Genomic DNA, 21418 nt, shown 5'->3' with positions numbered 1-21418 from the left:
CAGAAAACCCACTGACTCATACAGTTACCTACATGCATCCAGCTCCCATCCAGAACACACCACACGATCCATCGTCTATAGCCAAGCCCTTCGATACAACCGCATCTGCTCTAACCCCACTGACAGAGACCAGAAGCTTCAGGATCTCTACCAAGCATTTATAAATCTCAACTACCCACCCAGAGAAACAAAAAAGCAAATTGAAAGAGCCAGACGAATACCTAGAAACCATCTACTTCAAGACAGACCCAAGAAAACCAACAATAGAACACCACTTGTCATCACCTACAACCCCCAACTTAAACCTGTCCAACACATTATCAAGAAACTACAGCCTATATTGGAACAGGATACCATACTCAAAGAGGCTCTGGGAGACAGACCCATAGTCTCCTATAGACAACCACCTAACCTCAAGATGATTCTTACCAACCACCACAGGACATACCACACTAATACCAACCCTGGTACCTTCCCTTGCAACAAACCCCGTTGCCAGCTTTGTCCACATATTCATTCTGCTGATACCATTATTGGACCTAACCAAGTGAGTTATAAGATCAAGAACACATATTCCTGCGCATCCAGAAATATAATCTACGCTATCATGTGCCGAAAGTGTCCGTCTGCTATGTACATTGGACAAACATCTCAGACACTTCGCCAAAGGATTAATGCCCACAAAACAGATATTAGACAAGATCACAAAGAGAAAACAGTTTCTTGCCACTTTAACCAGAAAGGACACTCTCTAAATGACTTAGCCACCTGCATTCTGCTACAAAGACCTTTTACATCTGCACTTGAAAGGGAATCCTCTGAACTGTCATTCATGTTAAAATTCGACACTTACCACCAGGGACTTAACAAGTCTTTGAACTTTCTCACCCATTATCAAGACAGTTTCCCCAATTATCACCTGTAATACCATTAACTCACAAACATCCCACTCTCCCTACCTTTAATATCAGCAATTCACAGACACTTACCTTCCTTCCTCCCCCTTCCCACCCCCCCGCATCCTCCTTCTGTTCTGCAATGTGATTTGTCCTTTTCATATTTGTTCATTTTTTTAAATTGTATCCTTTGGTATATATGGTTGTGACTACTTTCTTCCACTATTTGATCTGAGGAAGTGGGTCTGGCCCACGAAAGCTCATCATCTAATAAACCATCTTGTTAGTCTTTAAAGTGCTACATTGTCCTGCATTTTGCTTCAACTACCCCAGACTAACACGGCTACATTTCTATCAATATTTAATCATGGTTTTCTTTACAATGTTTTATGAGAACAGGCCAATTCTTAACAAATTGTTCAAAACAACCATAGAATTTGATCGAACATTTTGAGAGCAAGTTAATTTGGATCCTCCCACTTTCTTCAGTGAAGTTGAATCAAAATGGTTGTTATGGAGGTATTTTGTGACTTCAACAGCATTTTATTTTATACCCAGAGAAGATGTACTTTAGTCATTGAATAAAAGATAGATATATTAAATGTTACTAAGGAGCACACTTCTGTTTCTTCTTCTAGGTATTTTCCCATCTTTGCCATGTTTGCAGTAGTGTCCATGACAAAACTGTGCATGTCTTAGCTGAATTTTTATTCACAGTTTATTATATCTGTCTCTGCCACTTCTTTTAAATATTCTGTTGTGTGTGCATTTCCCGATGTATTTGTTTCTGAAAGATATGCAACCCCATCTTCTGTTGTCACATAGGCATATATTATGTGATTATTGTGTACATTTCCCCACCCTTCAAGGCTTAAACTAGCAAATTTCACTTCAGTATTTCTTCCACACTGTTCAAATTACTTCTCATACAGCAGTGGTCACCAACCAATAGATCAGGATCTACTGGTGGATTTTGGAGCCTCTGACAGCTGTTCCTAACTGGTTTGGCCAAGAAGCTATCAAGTGTGGGCACTTCAGCTGCTCCTCCCCCCACTGCTGCGCATCTCCTGCCCTTTGCCTTGGAGCTGTCCCCTAGCATCTCCAGGGAGTGTCCTGCTTGCTGTGCAGAGCAGGGAAGGGAGAGGAGGGTGCTGATGTCAAGGTGCCCTCCTCCCACTCTGCATCCTGTCTCCACAGAGCAGAGAGGGGTCACAACAGGACTTGGGATGGAGTTTGCTGGCTGCTTTTGGGAGTGATGCATGGCCAGGGCAGGGGTGATCCTGCCTTATCCCCACTGTACCACAACCCAGGAGCCACCAGAGGTAAGCGGTGTCCTGCTGGAGCCCACATCCTGAACTTCTGCCCCAGTCATGAACCCCCTTCTACACCCAAAGCCCCTGCCCTAACTCTGCGCATCCCTGCATCTGAACGCCATCCCAGAGCCTGCACCTAGAACTAAGGTGCCTTCCCTAAGGTCATCTCAGAACCCCTCTCACTCTGCAGATCCCTTAGTCCAAGACCGGAGCCTGCACCTCAACGCTCTGCCCCAGCCTAGTGAAAGTGAGTGAGGTTGGAGAAGGGAGGGAGGGAGTACAAAGTGAGCAGGGACGGCGCCTCAAATAAGGGGCACAAACAAGGCGGGGCCAGGGTATTTGGGTTTGAGGTAGATCTTGGATTGCACTTAAATTCAAAAAGTGATCTTGTGTTTAAAAAGGTTGGAGACTACTGTCGTATAGTGTATCTAGCAACCTTCCCCCAATGTCTGCTCTACCAGGTGGTGTGTATCCTGGCTATATGGACACAACCATGTCAGTGAAGATGATGTTAACAATGTGAAAAGGAGAATTTGTGGCATAAATGAACTTAGTAATCTTTTTATCTATGGTGTCTTGTTGGTATTTGCTGGTCCATGGTGGTGGTTTTACTATATAATTGAAGTCTTTTGCTTGCTAATAATATTTAGTTTTTGTCTGAAATGTGTTTTAGTTGCAGCAATGCTGCAAAAAGTACCAACAGATGATCCAGAGAAACAGTTTAAGTCTCTTATGCTTAAAGGGATCCTGAAACAAAATTAAAAAATGATTTAGAATAGCTGTTCTTCTCAGTTCCTCACTCTATTATTCAGTTTATCATTTACATTTTTTTTCAGCAAGGATGCAGATCTGATTCCAAATTCCCAAAAAAGCAAAGACTGTGTTTAGAGTACGGATGTCAACATGAAGACAACTACACAATTAACCAATAAGCCCCATCTTATTGGTTAATCTTCTCGACTACACGTACCCCCCCCTTTCTGCAAGGGGAGGAGCAGGAGCTGGTGCTCATGAGGAGCTGGCTTACCGGATCCACCTCTTCTCCCCCCGCCCACGGCGCAGCTGCCTCTAATAGAGACAGTAGTGTGGAGGGTGAGGGGGACGGGCTTTTGAGCAGGCTTCCTGCACGTGCTGGCTCTGCAGACTGACCTGTCATCCCCCCTTGCTGTCTCCTACAGAGGCGGGAGGAGGGGGAAAGGCAGGAGCTGGTACTGAGAGGAAGCCGGTTAAAAAGTCAGAGGGGAGTTAGATAGCATGGCAGCAGCCCCTATCTGCTAAGCTCCCCACAGACAGGAGCTGCTGCCTCTGTAACAGAGGCAGCAGGCGGGAGCCAGTTTTTCAAATCAACTCCTTTTGAAAATCACCTCCTACCTGCTGCCCCGCAAGGTGGCTGGGGGCTCCCTGGGAGTTGGGCTGGGAGTGCACTGGGTGGTGGCTCTGCCTCTAAGGACTATTGAATAGTTGTGTAACTGTTAAAATTTCATGTGGTTACACAACTTTTCAATTTCACACTAACATCCCTAGCTTAGAGTGCACTTAATTTTGGAGTAAGTCCCATTGAACTCACAGGCACCTCTGTTTTTTGATAAAACAAATATAGGATGGGGTTCCCTTGGAAACGCTGAGTTATGCTGAAGTAAAATAGAGAATAATCACATCATCCTTATGGTCTGTGGCTATCCTATTCCAAAACGAGGGGCATGCCTTATATAATATAAAGTAAGAAAATGACAATCACTGGTGACTGGTAACTCTAGATTTCTCTTCCTGCAAGTTTCTGTACTGTATACATACCTGATACATTGTAAACCTAGTTAACTAATTAAACAAGCCATAGGGTTTAGCTAAGCTAAACGTTTTTTGGTGTTTTTTAGTAACATCCAACATACCCAAACAGCTTGGCACTATACTTGTTAAATCGCACTTATGGTAAAAGGCATGTAGAAAATCTTGAAAAATGATGTATAATTCACATCTTCATCCACATCATCACACCCACTAAGCAGTTTTCCTTATTAGATTTCATTCTTTCAACTAGCCCCTGCATTGTCTTTTTGCACTGCTTACACTTGACACATTTTCCTTTTTACTCAGGGAATAGATTTTGTCAAAATATTCCCAGATAGAGTCTTTCTTATGAGCAGAAACCATGACAATTTTTCTGTCTCAAAAGTCTGGGAGAATATAGAAAACTGTATCTGATGAATAATACCTTCCATTTTTCTTTCCAATCTGCTTCACTATTTCTTTCTGTGCTGCCTTCGTCCTTTCCTATATTTTGTGTCTCTGTGTTTAAGGCCGTGTCTTAACTAATTCCTCTGCTGTGCTTGACCCAGGTCCACCGCCATATAAGCACAGAACAAAAACAATAATATTCAGCTTGTGTCTTTCTTTGCATATTGCTTTATTCTGCTGAGAAACAGAAATTGAAAGACTAGAACTTAAAAAAAAAACCCTTAAAAAAACAACAGTCTAGTTGCACCTGAAAGACTAACAACACATGTAGATGGTATCATGAGCTTTTGTGGGCACAACCCACTTCTTCGGATGACCAGAGTGTTGGAAGATGACCGTAATGTTGGAAGAAGTCATCTGAAGAAGTGGGTTGTGTCCACAAAAGCTCGTGATACCAACTACATATTTTGTTAGTTTTAAAGGTGCTACTAGACTATTTGTTGTTTAAGTTTTTCTTGTTACAGACTAACTCGGCTCCCCCTCTGAAGCTTTAGAACTTTCAAGAAGCATGGGCTTGTAGTTGGCTTGACAGACTTAAAATGGGTTTGTTCAACATCTTTATTAATGACCTGGATGAGGGGATAGATTGCACCCTCAGCAAGTTTGTGAATGACACTAAGCTAGGGGGAGAGGCAGATACATTGGAAGGCAGGGATAGGGTCCAGAGTGATCTACACAAAGTGGAGGATTGGGCCAAAATAAATCTGATGAGGTTCAACAAGGACAAATGCAGAGTTCTGCAATTGGGATGGAAAAATCCCAAGCACAGTTACAGGCTGGGGACCGACTGGCTAAGTAGCAGTTCAGCAGTAAAGGACCTGGGGATTACAGTAGTTGAGAAGTTGGACCTAAGTCAACAGTGTGCCCTTGTAGCCAAGAGGGCTATTGGAAAATTAGCATGTGTTAAGAGAAGCATTTCCAGCAGATCTAGAAAAGTGATTATTCCCCTTTATTTGTCACTGATGAGGCCACTGATTGGTCCTGCTTTGGGCAGGGAGCTGAACTCGATGACTTCTGAGGTTTCTTCCAGCCCTAGGATTCTCTTATTCTCTGTCTAGAGCAATTAATTCATTTTTTCGAGACTGTAAGTGTAGCATATTAGTAATGAGATTTAATTGTAACTGCTAGTTTAAAATGAGAAATTTAGTATTTTATCGATGACTTAAAATGATTTAAATAAAAAATATTGATTTTTATCCTATGAATGAGCCTTCTCAGAGCTGAGTGGATCTCACTGTCTGTGTTGCTCTGCTGTGGGTTGTGACCCCAACTCTGTGCTGGCGCTGGAGGATACCAGGGGTTCTGACTCAGTGGAACGGGATAATAGGGTAACCTAGAGGGCAAGTAGATGGTGGTATTTTAACACATCAGGTACCAGTCTTAAAGGGATCTCTGTGACTGAGTCAGTCATGGTGATGCTGGGAATTTCAGTTCATGGTGGTTGTGACAGTGGGATGTCTCTAGATTCTTGGATTCTTTACAGTCAAATACTTAGCCTAAAAGGACAGGGGATACCTCAGCTCACTTCCAGTATGCTACTTCCACAGCTTTGCTTCTGCAGCAGTACATGCTACTTCTCTTTCTTTCTGTCTTGGGCATTTTGCCAGGCCATTTTTCTATTATATCTCCCTTCCATTTCCAGCCCCATATCTCTGTCATACCTCTTTAAGTGCCTTCATACTTATCTGTCTGTTCTTCAGATTGATGAACTTTTTAAGTGAAAAAGTATGTCTTCCTGGCATTCACAGCATTTACTCTTTGTATATAGAACAAATTTTCGGGGACTTTACAAGTAAATCCATTAATCATCTCGTGAGTTAAAATTGATTTTATAAAGAGTCCTTCAAGAAATCTTCAAGAAATTTCACATTTGGCTTCTGCATATTGTTGGTCCCTGATTTTAACAAACTTACCTTAGAGTACACGGAAATCTTAGTAAAGGATACATTTCTCTCTCTGTGTTTATTTATTTTAGAATTAGTACCTAGTATTTTTTGTCGTTGCCTTTAATCGTTCTGCAAGTTTCTTCAGGGGAGGTGGAAGAATAATGTTCTACCACAGATAATACTGTTATGGATAGGAAATAACTGCCATCTTACTTCAAGGATAAATATAAAGAAGACATTGCAAAGAATTGTCAAACAATAGCAGTAGCACCCAAAACAATTTCTCCTCTCTTGATTATCCACATTTCCACATCAACTGCAGTGAATGAGCTACCCTGACTTAATTGGCCTCAGTTACACAGGTACCCTCTTTCTTTTGTTGTCCTTAGACTCTCCATCCCTAGAGGTCCCAGCTGACTAAGTCCTGGCTGGGATGATTTAGTTGGGGTTGGTCCTGCTTTGGACAGAGGGCTGGATTTGATGGCTTCCTAAGGTCTCTTCCAGCCCTGCAATTCTGTGAATTCTTGTATATATCCATGGCTCTGTAAACTCCACTCCATTTCATCTAATGAAGTGGATTTTACGCACAAAAGCTTATATTCTCCTTCAAGTGGTCCCCGTGGGTGCTCCACTCTGGGTGCTGGTGCGTCCTCGCGCCGGCGACCGGAGACTTTTTCTAGCTGTTTCTGCCGCGGCGCGCAGGCGCCGTGGCGCCCTCTAGTGTTGTTCGAACTGAAGGGCGCCTGCGCGCGCGCGGCTCCTCAGTTCCTTCTCTACCGTCCTCGGCAGCAGACGGAGCTCTCTCTCTCTCTGCCAAATCTGTCAGAGAAAAACAGTTAAAATTGTTGTTTTTACCCCCCCCTTCCCTCATTATCCAAGTTCTTAACCCCCCCCCCAACCAGTTAAAACAAAAAAACCCAAAAAACAAAAGTTTTTTCTCCGGTTGCGGTTCGCCGCTTGTTCCCCAGCCCTTCATGCCCGGCTCGCCGGGCTTTAAGCTCTGCGAATCATGTCGGGATGCCATGCCCGCGTCCGACGGACACTCTGCGTGCATTAAGTGTCTGGGGGAGGCACACCAGACGCAGAAGTGCCAGCACTGCTCTAAGCTAACAGCCAGAGCGCGACGTGACAGAGCCAACAGACTCACGACTCTCTTATATGAGAAGTCGCTCCGTCCCTCCTCAGACGATTCGACTCAGCAAGCTAAGGGTATGGAGAAAGATCAGCCTCCTACCCATTCTTCCTCCGCGACATAAAAATCAGCTCTCCCTCCGGCCTCAGCTATGTCCTCAGGACATGCCGGGAACCTCCGGTGCGCAGGCACCGCACAAGAGAGCTCATTCTGAGCCGAAACAAAAGGCAACGGCACTGGCCGCTTCGGCACCTAAGCCGTCATCGGCACCGACGGCGCCGTCTATGGAGCGCTCGGTACCGAAACAACACCTAACGGCACCGGGCCCTGCACCGAAGAAAGCCCGCACCGAAAGCCTATCCAGTAGAACCTCGGTGCCGAGATGTACGTCGGCACCGACATCACCGCCGAAACCGCACCGCTCGGCACCCTCTCAAAGCCGAAGCCGGTACCGATCCCCGGTGCGGAGTCACACCTCGTCGGCACCGCCATCCCCGGCTTCCTCCATCCATTCTACCAGATCACACCATTCTTCAGCTAGTGGCATCGGAACTGAACCTAGAAGCAGATTCTCATCACAGCATTCCAGCCCGTCTCAAAGACCTCCATCTTGGCAAATGCCTGCGGTTCAGTACGCATACCCTCCCCCTCCGCACCAATGGTATCCACACCAATACCCCTATCCACCACCGCCATACGCCACACAATGGCAACCGTGGAGTCCACACCCAAAGAGGTCTCACCACCGGCCCTCATCTACAGTCTCTAGGCCACCTCCAGCCTCTCCCCCTGCTACCACATCAGCTACAGAGCCAAACTCTCCTGCTCCTTCGGATGGCCATGATTCACTTTCTGATGGCGAAACCAGATCTCCGATGCACAACTCCTCTTCCTCTCCAGACGAAGCGGTCACCACTGATGCCCCACCTTCGGGAGACGACACTAAAAAGTTTCAAGAGCTCTTTAAACGAGTAGCACTAGCTCAAGAAAAAGATCTTCAGGAGGTCCAGGTCAAACAATATTGACTTCTCCGCTCACTTCAACCCCCAACAGCTACTAGAATCGCCATCCCGATGGATGAGGCTATTATGGACCCAGCCAACAACATTTGGCAAACGCCAGCGTCCATTACACCAACAAACAAGAGAGTAGACCGCAAATATTTCATCGCTCCCAAGGATATGGACTTTCTGTTCACCCATCCACCCCCTAACTCCCTGGTAGTGGATTCGATCCGACACAAGGGTAAACAGCCTAATTTAAGATCAACCCCACAGGACAGGGATCACAAAAAGGTGGACATTATGGGCCGAAAGGTCTATTCTTCTTCCACACTACTCCTTAGAGCGGCCAATTATACCGCTATGCTGGCAGACTATAATAATGCCAATTACTCGAAGCTCCAGGACCTTCTTCAACATCTCCCGGAGCATAAACGCCCAGCCCTGCGTAGCATTATGCAGGAGGGCCTGGCCATTTCACGCACAGCTTTACAGTCAGTTATGGACGTGGCAGACACTGCGGCTCGAATTACAGCCTCCGCAATAGTCCTACGCCGAATGTCATGGCTACAACCCTCTGGCGTTCCTAGGGACCTTCAGCAAAAGGTCGAGGATTTACCCTTTGATCGCACCAATCTATTTGCATCCAAGACCGATGAGGTGCTACATTCTATGAAAGACTCCCGTACAACCCTTAGAACTCTAGGAATGTATACTCCGCCTTTTAGAAGGAATAGATATCAGCCTTACCAACGACCCAGGGAACCATTCCGTCAACAGCCCAAATACGATTTCCGTAAACAAAGACCACATCGTCGTAGACCTCAACGTCAACAGCAACATGTCACACCTCATCCCCCTGCTGGCAAGCAGCAGGTTTGAAGGCCTGGTCGAGAGCCAGGAAGCCAATCCGCCGACCCTCCCGACAGCTACCCTACAATTTCACTACCCCCTCCGAGCTTTTTTCCACCAATGGTCCCTCATTACCTCGGACAAGTGGGTTTTGAATTTAGTCCAGTCTGGCTACATCATCCCCTTTACGTCTACCCCGCCCAACCACCCTCCTACCCTATCCCCTTTCAGGGACCCCTCTCACGAAACCGCACTCCTACAGGAAGTCTCACGCCTCATTCAACTGGGCGCAGTAGAACACGTACCAACACAATTCCGCGGCCGGGGATTCTACTCGACGTACTTCCTAACCCAGAAGAAGACAGGAGGCTGGCGCCCCATTTTAGATCTCAGGCGCCTCAACAAATACATTGCATACCACCGTTTCAAGATGGTTACCCTTTCAACTATCATTCCCTCTCTCGACCAACACGATTGGCTTTCGGCTCTCGACCTTCAAGACGCGTACTTCCATATTACAATTCATCCTGCTCACAGATGCTTTCTACGATTTATAGTGGGTACCCAGCACTACCAATACAGAGTACTCCCGTTTGGCCTTTCTACGGCTCCCAGGGTATTCTCCAAGACTCTATCAGTCGTAATGGCCTTTCTCCGACGCCAAGGCATCATAATATTTCCATACCTGGACGATTGCCTCATAAAAGCTGCGTCTTTCCACGAAGCAAAGGCCATGACAGACACCACAGTAGCCCTCCTACTCAGTCTCGGGTTTCACGTAAATTACGCAAAATCCACTTTGCGTCCCACACAGAAACTGGAATTCATAGGCGCCCTCCTCGATACGATCACAGCAAGGGCCACTCTTCCCGATCACACGTTCGCGACGATATGCGACCTTGTCCAAGCAACACAGGCGGCACCTACTGTCACGGTCAGCCATTGCCTCAAAATCCTCGGGCACATGGCCTCTACGACTTACGTCGTCAATCTCGCCAGACTCCACATGAGACCCCTTCAGTCCTGGCTCGCTACGGTATACAAACCCTTCAGGGACCAAATGAGCAAGCATGTTGCGATTCCACCTCGCGTTATCAATTCCATTCTCTGGTGGACAACCCCTTGAAACATGCTACACGGTGTCCCCTTTCAACGTCCAGCGTCTACTCTAAAACTCATAACAGACGCATCACTCATGGGATGGGGAGCTCAACTGGGAACCATCACAGCCCAAGGCAAATGGTCATTCGTAGAGCAAGCACTCCACATCAACATTCTCGAGCTACGGGCAGTCAGATACGCATGCCAACATTTCATTCAGCACATAGCTCACAAGACCATCACCATTATGACGGACAATACCACATGCATGTATTACATCAACCATCAGGGTGGCGCTCGCTCCCCTTCTCTATGCTCGGAAGCCACCAAATTTTGGACCTGGTGCCTCTCCCATGGGGTCACCCCCTCTGCAGTATACCTTCCCGGAATACTCAACGTCACAGCAGACACCTTAAGTCGCACATTCATGGACCAGCACGAGTGGGAGATCGACAGACGCGCCCTCACACCGATCTTCCGTCTTTGGGGCCAACCGGAAGTGGACCTTTTCGCCACAAAGAACAATCGGAAGTGCCACCTCTACTGCTCCAGGGGAGCCCTGGGCAGGAATTCCCTCGGAGACGTCCTTTCCATCGCATGGAACGCCTCCCTCCTCTACGCCTTTCCCCCCCCTCCCACTCCTGCACAGAGTCCTGGACAAGATCAGATTGAGCCAGGCACGCGTGATTTTGGTGGCACCTGCTTGGCCCAGACGAACATGGTATCCTTACCTCCTCAAGATGATGATAGCAGAACCGTATCCCTTCCCTCCACGCTGCGACCTCCTCTCACAAGATCACAGTCAAACCCTTCACCCGGACATCACCAGGCTGAAGCTCCACGCTTGGCTCCTTCATGGCTCCATGATGCCGAAACTGCCTGCTCAGAACAAGTAAGACACATACTAATTAATAGTCACAGACGCTCTACTAGGAAGACCTACCGCTACAAGTGGACGCGTTTCTCCCAATGGTATGCTCAGACCCATGCAGACCCACCACACCTTGCTCCAATACATAACTTATTGGACTACTTACTCTCTCTGAAACATTCCGGCTTAGCACTTAGTACTATTAAGGTCCATGCCGCGGCCATAGCAGCTTTCCACCATCACCCTCCAAGCTCTTCTTTCCTCGCTGACCCAATAACCAAGCGCTTCTTCAAAGGCCTGCAGAACACCTTTCCTCCGGTTCGTCCACCGGTCCCCATTTGGGACCTGAAAAATGTCCTCAAGAGCCTCACAAAACCCCCGTTCGAGCCAATAGCAACCTGCTCGTTCTCTCATTTGTCGATGAAGGTGGCTTTCCTGGTCGCCATTACCTCCAGTAGGAGGGTGAGTGAGCTTGCAGCTCTGATGGCTGACCCCCCATATACTGTGTTTTTACAGGACAGGGTGGTACTTAGACCCCACCCTAAGTTCCTACCTAAAGTACTCTCTCCCTTCCACGTGAATGAACCCATATACTTACCTGCATTCTTTCCTAAACCACACACTGAACCGACCCACGCCGTGTGGTGCACACTCGACGTCCGACGAGCTTTGGCGTTTTACATAGATCGTACGAGACCATGGCGGGCCTCGCCTAGACTCTTCATACGCGGATAGATCCAAGGGACAAGCAGTCTCATCTCAAAGAATCTCTAAATGGATTACATCCTGCATCAAGACCTCTTATACTTTATATAACAAAGACTTACCTGGACTTATCACAGCTCATTCGACTAGAGCAGTGGCTTTCACGACCGCTTTTCTCCATAATGTGCCATTACAAGACATTTGCAACGCCGCTACCTGGTCATCCGACCATTCCTTTGCACAACACTATGCTCTCTCCACCTCGATAGCATCTTCTATGGCGGTTGGACAAGCAGTGCTGTCTACAGTTACTACCACACGGCTCCAAACCCACCTCCGCGAGCCGACAACTGCTGTGTAGTCACCCAGAGTGGAGCACCCACGGGGACCACTCGAAGGAGAAGAAAGAGTTACTCACCTTGTGCAGTAACGGTTGTTCTTCGAGATGTGTCCCCGTGGGTGCTCCACTACCCTCCCTCCTTCCCCTGCTTGGAGCCTGATGCTCTGGTGGGTAGAGAAGGAATGGAGGAGCCGCGCGCAGGCACCCTTCAGTTCGAACAACACTAGAGGGCGCCACGGCGCCTGCGCGCCGCGGCAGAAACAGCTAGAAAAAGTCTCCGGTCGCCGGCGCGAGGACGCACCAGCACCCAGAGTGGAGCACCCACAGGGACACATCTCGAAGAACAACCGTTACTGCACAAGGTGAGTAACTCTTTCTTCTAATACATCTGTTAGTCTCTAAGGTGCCACAGGGCTCCTCATTTTAAGTACTAATATTTCAGATTTGGCTTGGAGATCCCATCACGGGCTCCTGCTTCTCCCTTCCTACCACTACCTCTGATACAGAGGCAGCAAGGTGTGGGGGTGATGCGAATAGTTGACTATTCGACTACTCTTGTACATCTCTAGTTCACAGGAATTGTTACTCAATCTAGAAGGAAGAAAGGTAGCATATTTGGGAGATAAGCAAGAATTGGAATGAGCTAGTTTTTGGGTGAATTAGTACAGATTTTCATTTGTGTTGCTCTGGAAACAGACACCATATATCTATGGAACTTTGAAAGGAATACATATTGGGGAAAAAACAAATTAAATTTTATTGACAAATTCTTCAATTTTAGAGTAGGTTTTTGTGAGTGGCTCACTGAGCGTCTTTTGCTCACCAAAGAATGTAATCTAAAGATGACCTGATTCTGAGCTATTTTATAATACAGGCGGCCACTGACTTGCAACGCAATCAGTTCCTGGGGAAGCATCGCAAGTCGTGGGCATTGTAACTTGAACCCGCATTTACGATAGGTGCCGTGCGCTGTTGTAAATGCAGGCTGAGGATGTAAGTCGGGAGTTTTCGGACCCTTCCGCACTTACAAAAATGGTCATAAGTATGGGAGGGCGGGTCGCAACTCGGGCTGTCATAAGGTGGGGGTTTCCTGCACACTTAATTCTTGGTTACCATTATTTACTTTTCGTAGAGATACACAAATGTTGTTGTTAGTGCAGTGATGGGGCTAATGAGATGCTAAGGGAACGCTGGGCCTTGTGATGTATGTGTATCTTGTGTTATTTGTTTCAGTTGTTTAAAACGAGGAGCTTTAGTAGTAGGTCATGCACTTGTTCCTAAGTATATAGCCTATAAAAATCACATATAGGGCCTCTTGTCTCTTAGGATATGTCTACTCTACATTATAAGTCCAGGGTTCAAACTTAGGCTCAAGCATAACCCCCAATTCCATCTACACATAAATGGTGCTAATCCCGGGTTTGAGCTCAGGGAACTCATGGAAGTGGAGTGTGAGAGTCTGAGTGTAGCCAGGATCAATGGTTCAAGCCCTGTTCCTTTTCAGTGTAGAGGTAGCCCCAATGAGAGTCTACTGGAAGAATTTCACAGTTCCATGGGCCAATTTTCTATGACCTCTGGACTGTCAAGTTTGGTGGATAGTCAAGTTTTCTCCTTTTTTGCCACAAAAAAAAAAGGGCTAGTGTGGCCACATTTTCCACCACCCTTTTCAGCTTTTCAGAATTTCAAGGAACCCCTAGGTTTGTCAAGCAAAAAAAAGGGGGGGGGGCGGGGGCCCACCAATTCATGAAAATCACATTCCTTCCCCAAGACCCCCCTGTCTCAACCTAGTGAGAGTGAGGTGTGGGGTGGGAATGAGGGATTTGGGTGTGGGAAGGGGTGAGAAGTACAAGCTCTGGGAGGGAATTTGGATGCAGGAGAAGGGATGTTGACTCAGGGAGGGGACTCTAGGCTGGGGAGTGTTGGGCTCAGGTGGAAGGTTGGGGTGCTGAGCAAGCCAGGGCTTATGGATGTGAGGGTGCAGGAGTTTGGGCTGGATATGTGAGTGACTCAGGGCAAGAAGATTGTGAGTATGATGGGCTCAGGACACAGATTTGTGATGTGTGGATGGTGGAGGAATGTTATGGCAGAAGACTGAGGATGTGGGGATGCAGGAGTTTGGGGTTGTAAGAGGCTCAGGACAGAGGGTTCCAGTGTATGATAGGCTTAGATTTGGGGTCAGGTGGTGCAGGAGTGTTATGATGCTGCAGTGAAATGGGGGTTTGGTCCCAATTGGGGGCTTGTTGGCCTGGCTTCATTTTTAAATAAAATATTATGTCAAACTCAAAAGGTTTTAGCATTGTCTTTATATATGAAGGGTGAGGAACCTGTTTTGAGTCAAAGGTCACTGACCCACAGAAAAGTCAGTTGGGGCCACACAAGTGAGATGCAAAAAAAAAGCAAAAAAAAGCTCCTCCAAAAACCCCCAAGCCTCACTAATGTGGTCCAAATGTGCTGGTGGGGGTAGCGGACAGAGTGCTAGTGGGTGCTGGGGCTGGGGAGAGGGTGCTGCTGGGTGGAAGGATGCTGGCTCAGGTGGCAAGGTGCTGGGGCAATGTGCTGGGACGGGCAGGTGGCAGATTGCTGGGGTCAGGGACATGGTCCTGCTGGGCACTAGGGTGACTGGCAGAGTGCTGGGACAAGGAACAGGGTGGTGCTGAGTCCTGGGGTGTGAGGCAAGATGCTGGGGCCAGGGCGGTGCTAGGGTGGATGGCAGGGCTGCCAAGGAGCAGGATAGGGATGGGGTGCAGTATCTGGGAGGAAGCTGGGGGCAGAAGGGGACAAGGTCTGGGTGGTAGGTAGGGTGCAGAAGCAGGCTGGATGTAGGGTGTCTGGCTACGAGGGAGGGTGCGAGGAGGGGACTTGGGTAGGAGTTGGACCTCCCTGCTCTGGCACCCTCTAGACCTGACTGGTCCCAGATGAGGAATTTTTGGACCAGAGGGGGTAATTTCAGGGCTCCTGGTTCCTCCCCCCCTTCCCCACTAGGCTTCTTTGCACCTCTGTCCCCTGCAACCGAACTAAGCTGCCCACCCCTGCTGATTCCCTGCATGTCCCCCAAAACCATCCCTCACAATCCAAGGGAGTGCAGCACCAGTTCCCTGCAGCTCCTCACAGCCCAGCTGAGCTGCCCGTCTGTTCTGTATGCCCTCCCCCATCCACCTCAGCCCAGCTGAGCCCTGCACTGGTTCCCTGCATGCCTACCCCACAGCACAGCTGAGCCCCGTTTCCCTGCACCTCCTCCAAGCCCCACAAAACTGCTGAGGCAAGAGCCGATTCCCTGTCCCTCCCTCCCCTTGAGTCTAGCCCTGGTTCCCGGCACCTCCCTCCTCCTGCAGTCAAACTGAGCTCTGAGCTCCACACACACACCCCACAGCCCAGCCCAGCCCAGCTCCCCACACCTCCTCACTCTGCAACCCAGCTGAGCTCAATTTCCCTGCACCTTCCCCCAAACCATGTAGACATGCTGAGCCAGTGCTCATTCCCTGCCCCTGCCTTCCTCCCTCCCCTTGGCTGTGTCCCCGGAGCACCAATTGGGAAACACTGATCTAAGGAGTAGGAGCCAGCTGGGAAGAAACTTTAGCTGGGGAGGACTTTGAAGCTCTGAAAGAGGACTGTAAAGAATGTGAGTAGCAGTCAGGAAGGTTACTAAAGGGGAAAGGTGTATCCCCTGCCCACCTTCTTGGTGGAGGCTGGGAAAGCCTCAGGTGATTAATATTTATAGTTTATTAAATCCTGACTTTTATATGAACATAAGAACAGTCATAATGGGTCAGACCAAAGGTCCATCTAATCCAGTATCCTGTCGTCTGACAGTGACAATTATCTTCTGTTTTAATAAAACCAACCCTGTAAATAAGGATCTTTGGGAGTTTAATTCTGTCTGCCCACCAGAGGGGGGAGGATAGCTCAGTGGTTTGAGCATTGGCCTGCTAAACCCAGGGTTGTGAGTTCAGTCCTTGAGGGGGCCATTTAGGGATCTGGGGCAAATCTGTCAGTAATGGTACTTGGTCCACCCATGAAGGCAGGGGACTGGACTCAATGACCTTTCAAGGTTCCTTTCAGTTCTGCAAGATGGGTATATCACCATATTAAACATTACCAATTACTTTCTCTCCCCCCCTTGTTTCTTTAAAACAAAGAAAACCCAAATATCAGTGAAAGACCAGGAAGGAGTGAGTGAAGAGAGGGGGGAAGCTCCAGAGCTCTGAAATGTAGGGGACTTTGGAGGTTCTTCTGCATTTTAGGTGAACAAAGCTTCCTTTTCTACATTGGGAAGATAACCAGTGTAATGCAAACATATTATCGATAGGTCCCTACCAAATTCATGGTTCACTTGGTCAATTTCACTGCTGTAGAATTTAAAAAATTATAAATTAGATTATTTCAGCTGAAAACTGAAATTTCACAGTGTTGTATTTGTAGATGTCCTGACTCAGAAAGGAGTTGTGGGGATCAGCCCCCAAGATTATTGTAGGGAGAGGGGATTGCGGTAGTTCTACTCTTAACGCTGCACTGCTGCTATTGGTGGCACTGCCTTTAGAGCTGGGCAGCTGGAAAGCAGCATCTGCTTGCTGGGAGACTAGCTCTGAAGGAAGAGCCACTGCCAGCAGCATTGTGGAAGTAAAGATAGCATGGTATAGTATTGCCACTCTTACTTCTGTGCTGTTGCTGGTAGGGTCCTGCCTAAAGCACTGGGTACCTGTCCTATAGCTGCTGCTCTCAGGCCCCCACCCAGCTCTGAAGACACTGGAAATAAGGGTAGCAATACTGTGAACTTTCTAAAATAAGTTTGTTACACCTCCGCTGCAATTCCTTTTTTGGACACGGCCACCACTTTGAGAAATGCTCATCTTCCCTGTGAAATCTGTGTACTATAGGGGAAAAAGCACGCAACAACCAGATTTCATCAAGGGAGACCACATTGCACAGTCTGTAGCATAATTTTAATGGTTATGCATTTGAGGGCCCTAATTATAGGAAGAGATAACAGCACAGCCTTTTGTTAAGGTTGCCTAACTCTTCCCTTTATACAATCCTGTTTTTCAGTTGCTTACCACTTTGCTAAACTTTACTTTTGGGCTGAATTTTTCCATGCTGTGTATCACCGCCTGGATGAATTTCTTTGGAAAACTGTACAGCCACTTCTGACAAAGCTTTGCACATATTGAGAAATGGTGACCTTTTATTTGAAAAGCTATAGTGGCCCTATGCTTTGGAACAGGGGCTTAAAATTTGGCAGGGATGGCCTTTGTGTCAAGCATGTGCTCTTTGCCATCCCAATGAAACTCTGTCCAAATTTAATCAAGCTATAAGCCTTTGAAAAATCAGAACATGAACATGCTAAATAAATTGTAGCAAACAAATTCACTGAAGATTCCTCCTGTACTTGGGCATGCCCTTCTCTGGGACTGAGTAGGATTTTCTCTGCAGTTGGAGCTCAGGGCTGCTGCGTGCGGTGCTGGATCCAGACTCCTAAACTGAAAACAGGGAGCCTGCCTTTTCTGAGCTCACAATGAGTCCCCTACATCATGGAGGACGGAACTGCCTGATTTCAATGTGGAGGGAACAAGACCTGGCCCTATGTGTGGGGTGGGGACTACAGTAGAACAAAGGGAAACTGAGACTCAGAGATCATAGAAAAGTGTGATAGGAAATTAGGATCAGAGTTGATGGAGACTGAGACAGGTTGGGCAAGGGAATTGGGACTGGGAATTGGAACAGGAAAGGGACATAGAGTGGAGGAGGCTGGGAGCCAATAGGTGGGAGAACAATTGAGAATGGTTGCAGAGACTGGGGCTGGTGGGACAAGGATCCTAGGACTGAAGAACAGTGTGGTGGGTGAAAGGAAAGTTGGGAGGCAAGAAGACAGAACCATTGAAGAACCCAGGTGCAGAGGGAGAACTGGGATTGACTGGACAACAAGCTTAGAAGGGCGCTAAAATTGACCAGGAGTTTGGAAACCACTAGGGATGGGCAGTGGTTGGAGGGGAGGGGAGAACAGGAGGTGGAAGGAGGGAGACGCATCTGATTTAGGAGCCAAGATCAGGGAGCTGGGACTAACTGTGCTAGGACATTGTTACTGGAAGTGGAGCTCACAATAATGTTTTTTCCCCCTGCTCCCCATTGCCCCTCTTTTTCTGCTTTATATTTGACCCTCTGTGCCTCTTACTCTGTGTTTGTCATCTGAAGAAAAGGGTTGTGCCCAAAAAAGAAGTGGATTGTGCTTTAGATGTTAGTCTGATTTCAGTTTTGCTATGGCTGAAATTTTCAAAGAACACTAATTAGGCGTTCAGATCCTATTAAAATGGCTGGGTGTTTAATTCCCTTGGCTTCTTTGATAATTCCAGTGACTGTGTTAAATGTTGCTGTTGAAATAGGTTTGTAGACAAGAATTATTTTATTGTCAACCTGAGTCCCCAGCTGCCCACAACCCCATCCTCCACCATGTCCCAAGTGGCTGCATCCAGAGTTCATTGCTGAGCTGCCCTGGTGGAACCTGCCAGTGCAGCCCAGCAACCCCTGACCCAGCAGCGTTCTGAGCAGCTGCCAACCTGCTGGTGCTGTTTCCTTGCTGGTTAGGCTCCCCAGTTGTGGGAGGGGGCAGGGTGTGCTTAGGGAGTGAGGAAGGGGGATTAGGTATATGTGAGGATGGGTGGTGCAGTAAGGTGGCATGGTGGGGTTGTAGGGAATATAGGAATGGAGGCAGAGGGATGGGCAGTGTGGCAGTGCGGAGGGGGAGGGGTTAGAGAAGAATGGGGTATAGGAATGGAGGAAAGAGGTGGGGGTAGTGATAGGCAATGTGGGGAGTGAGAGGGTTTAGGGAGGATGGATGTGTGTAGGAACGGAGGCCGGGGGGTGGGACTATAGGAATGAAGGATGGAGATTTGGGGTGGGCTGTGGGCCATGCAGCTCCAGGAACCAGCTCTTCCCCCTGCTCCCCAGGCTAGGGTGGGGGGAGAGCCGGGGCTGGTGCAGCCTGGACTGGTTGGCTGTGGGGATGGGAAGAGCTGGGTCTGGTACAGTGGCCATCCTGGTGGCTAGGGGGAGAGAGCCACCAGGATGGCCAGACAGAGGTAGGTAGGCGAGCGTAGTGACTGGGTGCACTGCCCCTATTATCATATAATGCTATACATGGGTACTGGGTGAACTTAGGGCTGAGGGAGGTATGTACCCAGCACTGCTCCTGCTGCCCAAGGGCCTACTCCTGCTGCCCAGGGCCCTGCGTAAGCCAAGCCCCTTCCCCTCACTGGAGGGGCAGGGCACCTTTCTCCCAGCAGCGGTGCATGGTTCCAGCCTTCTCCCCCAACCTAAGAGCATGAGGGGAGGGAAAGAGCTCATGGCCCCAGCATGAACATGGGGGTGGGAAGAACAGGTGGTATGTGACCCCAGCTTTCCCCAGCCAGACTATGGGAATGGGGGAGAGGGGCTGTGCCCAGCTCAACTCTCTAGTCCTCTGAGAACTGGTGGCACAGCCTCAGTCTTCATAGGGCTGAATCCCAGACAGCTGGGGGAGACAGACTCAAGAGGGTAGAGGGGTAGAGGCTGGGGGCCGGACTGGGCTGGCAGTTTGGGAAGGCATTGCCTTCCCCTGCCTTTTATATCTGCCACTCATGATGCTCTATAGTCTGAAAAATCAATTCTAGGTGTGTTGATTTGGACATCCAAAAATAGTGGATATTTTTGTTCTTAATCTCAGTGCCTCAGCTCCTTGTGTTTAAAATAGAGATAATACCACCTTCTTACTTTTCAGAGCTCATGTGAAGATAAATTAACTGTTTTGTAGCACTCAGATTCTGTAATGATGAGAACCATAGAAAAACCCATGAGGAAATTAATAATTCCGTCTTCAGAGGAGGGTTTGAATAGTGTGCAGTAATTAAGACATAGGGCCACATACTGAAGAATTAATTGAAAATATTGAATAAGTGCTCATTCAATGAGACTTTAATGCCAGATCATCTAGACTGACATGCACATTTTACCATTTCATCCACCCACTGCTGTAGTAGGTATATAACTGCTTGCTAAATTATTGAAGTCCTCTAATCTTGATTTAAAGACTTTCAGTTACAGAGAATCCACCATTTATTTTAGTTCAAATCATCAAATGATATGCATGCAGCAGGGGAAGGTGATTCCCATTCCTGGTCTCTGCCAATCTAACATGGGGGAAAGTTCCTTCTTAGTCCAAATATATCCATTAATTAGACTCTGAGCTTGTTGGCAAGTCCCACCAGCCAGACACCTAGGAAAGAATCCCCTGTAATAATACAGATTACTAGAGGGGGAGTGCTCTAAACTCCAACTATTGGAGAAATGTATTAATAGTAGTCATGGATTGCCTACCATGAAATATAGTCAATCTCATCATACCCTTGCTTCTATACACTTATCATGCATGGTCAGGAAAAATGTTATGATTTTGCACCCCCTCACATTGCTGCCTTTGGAAAGCTGTTTCAGAACATTGCTCCTCCTTCGAAACCTTTGTCTAATTTCAAGCCTAAACTAATTGGTAGTTTATATATTGATGTGTTCTAGTGCCAACTTTGGATCTTAATGTAAATAACTTCTCTCCTTCCCTGGTGTTGATCCCTGTGATGTATCTGTAAAAAGCAATTATATCTTCCCTTAGCCTTTGTTTTGTTAAGGAGATTGACTTGTTTACTCTTAAGTTTCCTCTTGTAAAGTAGGTTTTCTGTTCCTTTGATCATCCTAGCAGCCCTTCTCTGCGCATGTTCCAGGTGGAATTTTTCTTTCTTAAATATGGAAGACCACTAGTCCAATGAGGTCTCACCATACCTTTTGTAATGGTCCTTATCAGTTCCCTATCTCTTACTGGCAATATCTTATTTATACATATGAGGATTGCATTAGCTTTTTTCGTGACCGCATCACCTTACGGCTCATAGCCCTGGGTATATTGGATAATCACAGGTTGACTTTCTCCTCCTCTGTTGCTTCCAGCTTATACATCCCAGCATATTCCAAAATCCTTGTTGTTTGTCCTGGCACTTTGTACTGTTACATTTCATCCCATTTCTATTACACCAAATTTCCTGGTCATCCAATTACAGTAGTAACCTCCT

At 47.5% G+C, this 21418-nt stretch overlaps 1 protein-coding gene across 13 annotated transcripts in view; it reads left to right on the top strand.

The window, feature by feature from the left end:
- Window positions 1-21418, top strand: part of TANC2 (tetratricopeptide repeat, ankyrin repeat and coiled-coil containing 2) — a 702540-nt gene that overhangs the window by 202448 nt on the left and 478674 nt on the right. The window contains exon 1 of one of the 13 annotated variants that reach the window (XM_089774008.1): window positions 1266-2218. The exons of the other annotated variants lie outside the window; for them this stretch is intronic. Within the exon in view, the coding sequence (XP_089630134.1) occupies window positions 2152-2218 (67 nt within the window). The 5' untranslated portion in view covers window positions 1266-2151. Of the gene's footprint in view, window positions 1-1265; window positions 2219-21418 lie in introns of those variants that run through there. 13 annotated transcript variants of the gene reach the window in all.

Source organism: Pelodiscus sinensis, chromosome 29 (genome assembly GCF_052426305.1).
Source record: "Pelodiscus sinensis isolate ZL-2025 chromosome 29, ASM5242630v1, whole genome shotgun sequence".
In the NCBI taxonomy this organism is placed as follows: domain Eukaryota; kingdom Metazoa; phylum Chordata; order Testudines; family Trionychidae; genus Pelodiscus; species Pelodiscus sinensis.
This window is presented reverse-complemented; position numbering and strand designations above follow the sequence as displayed.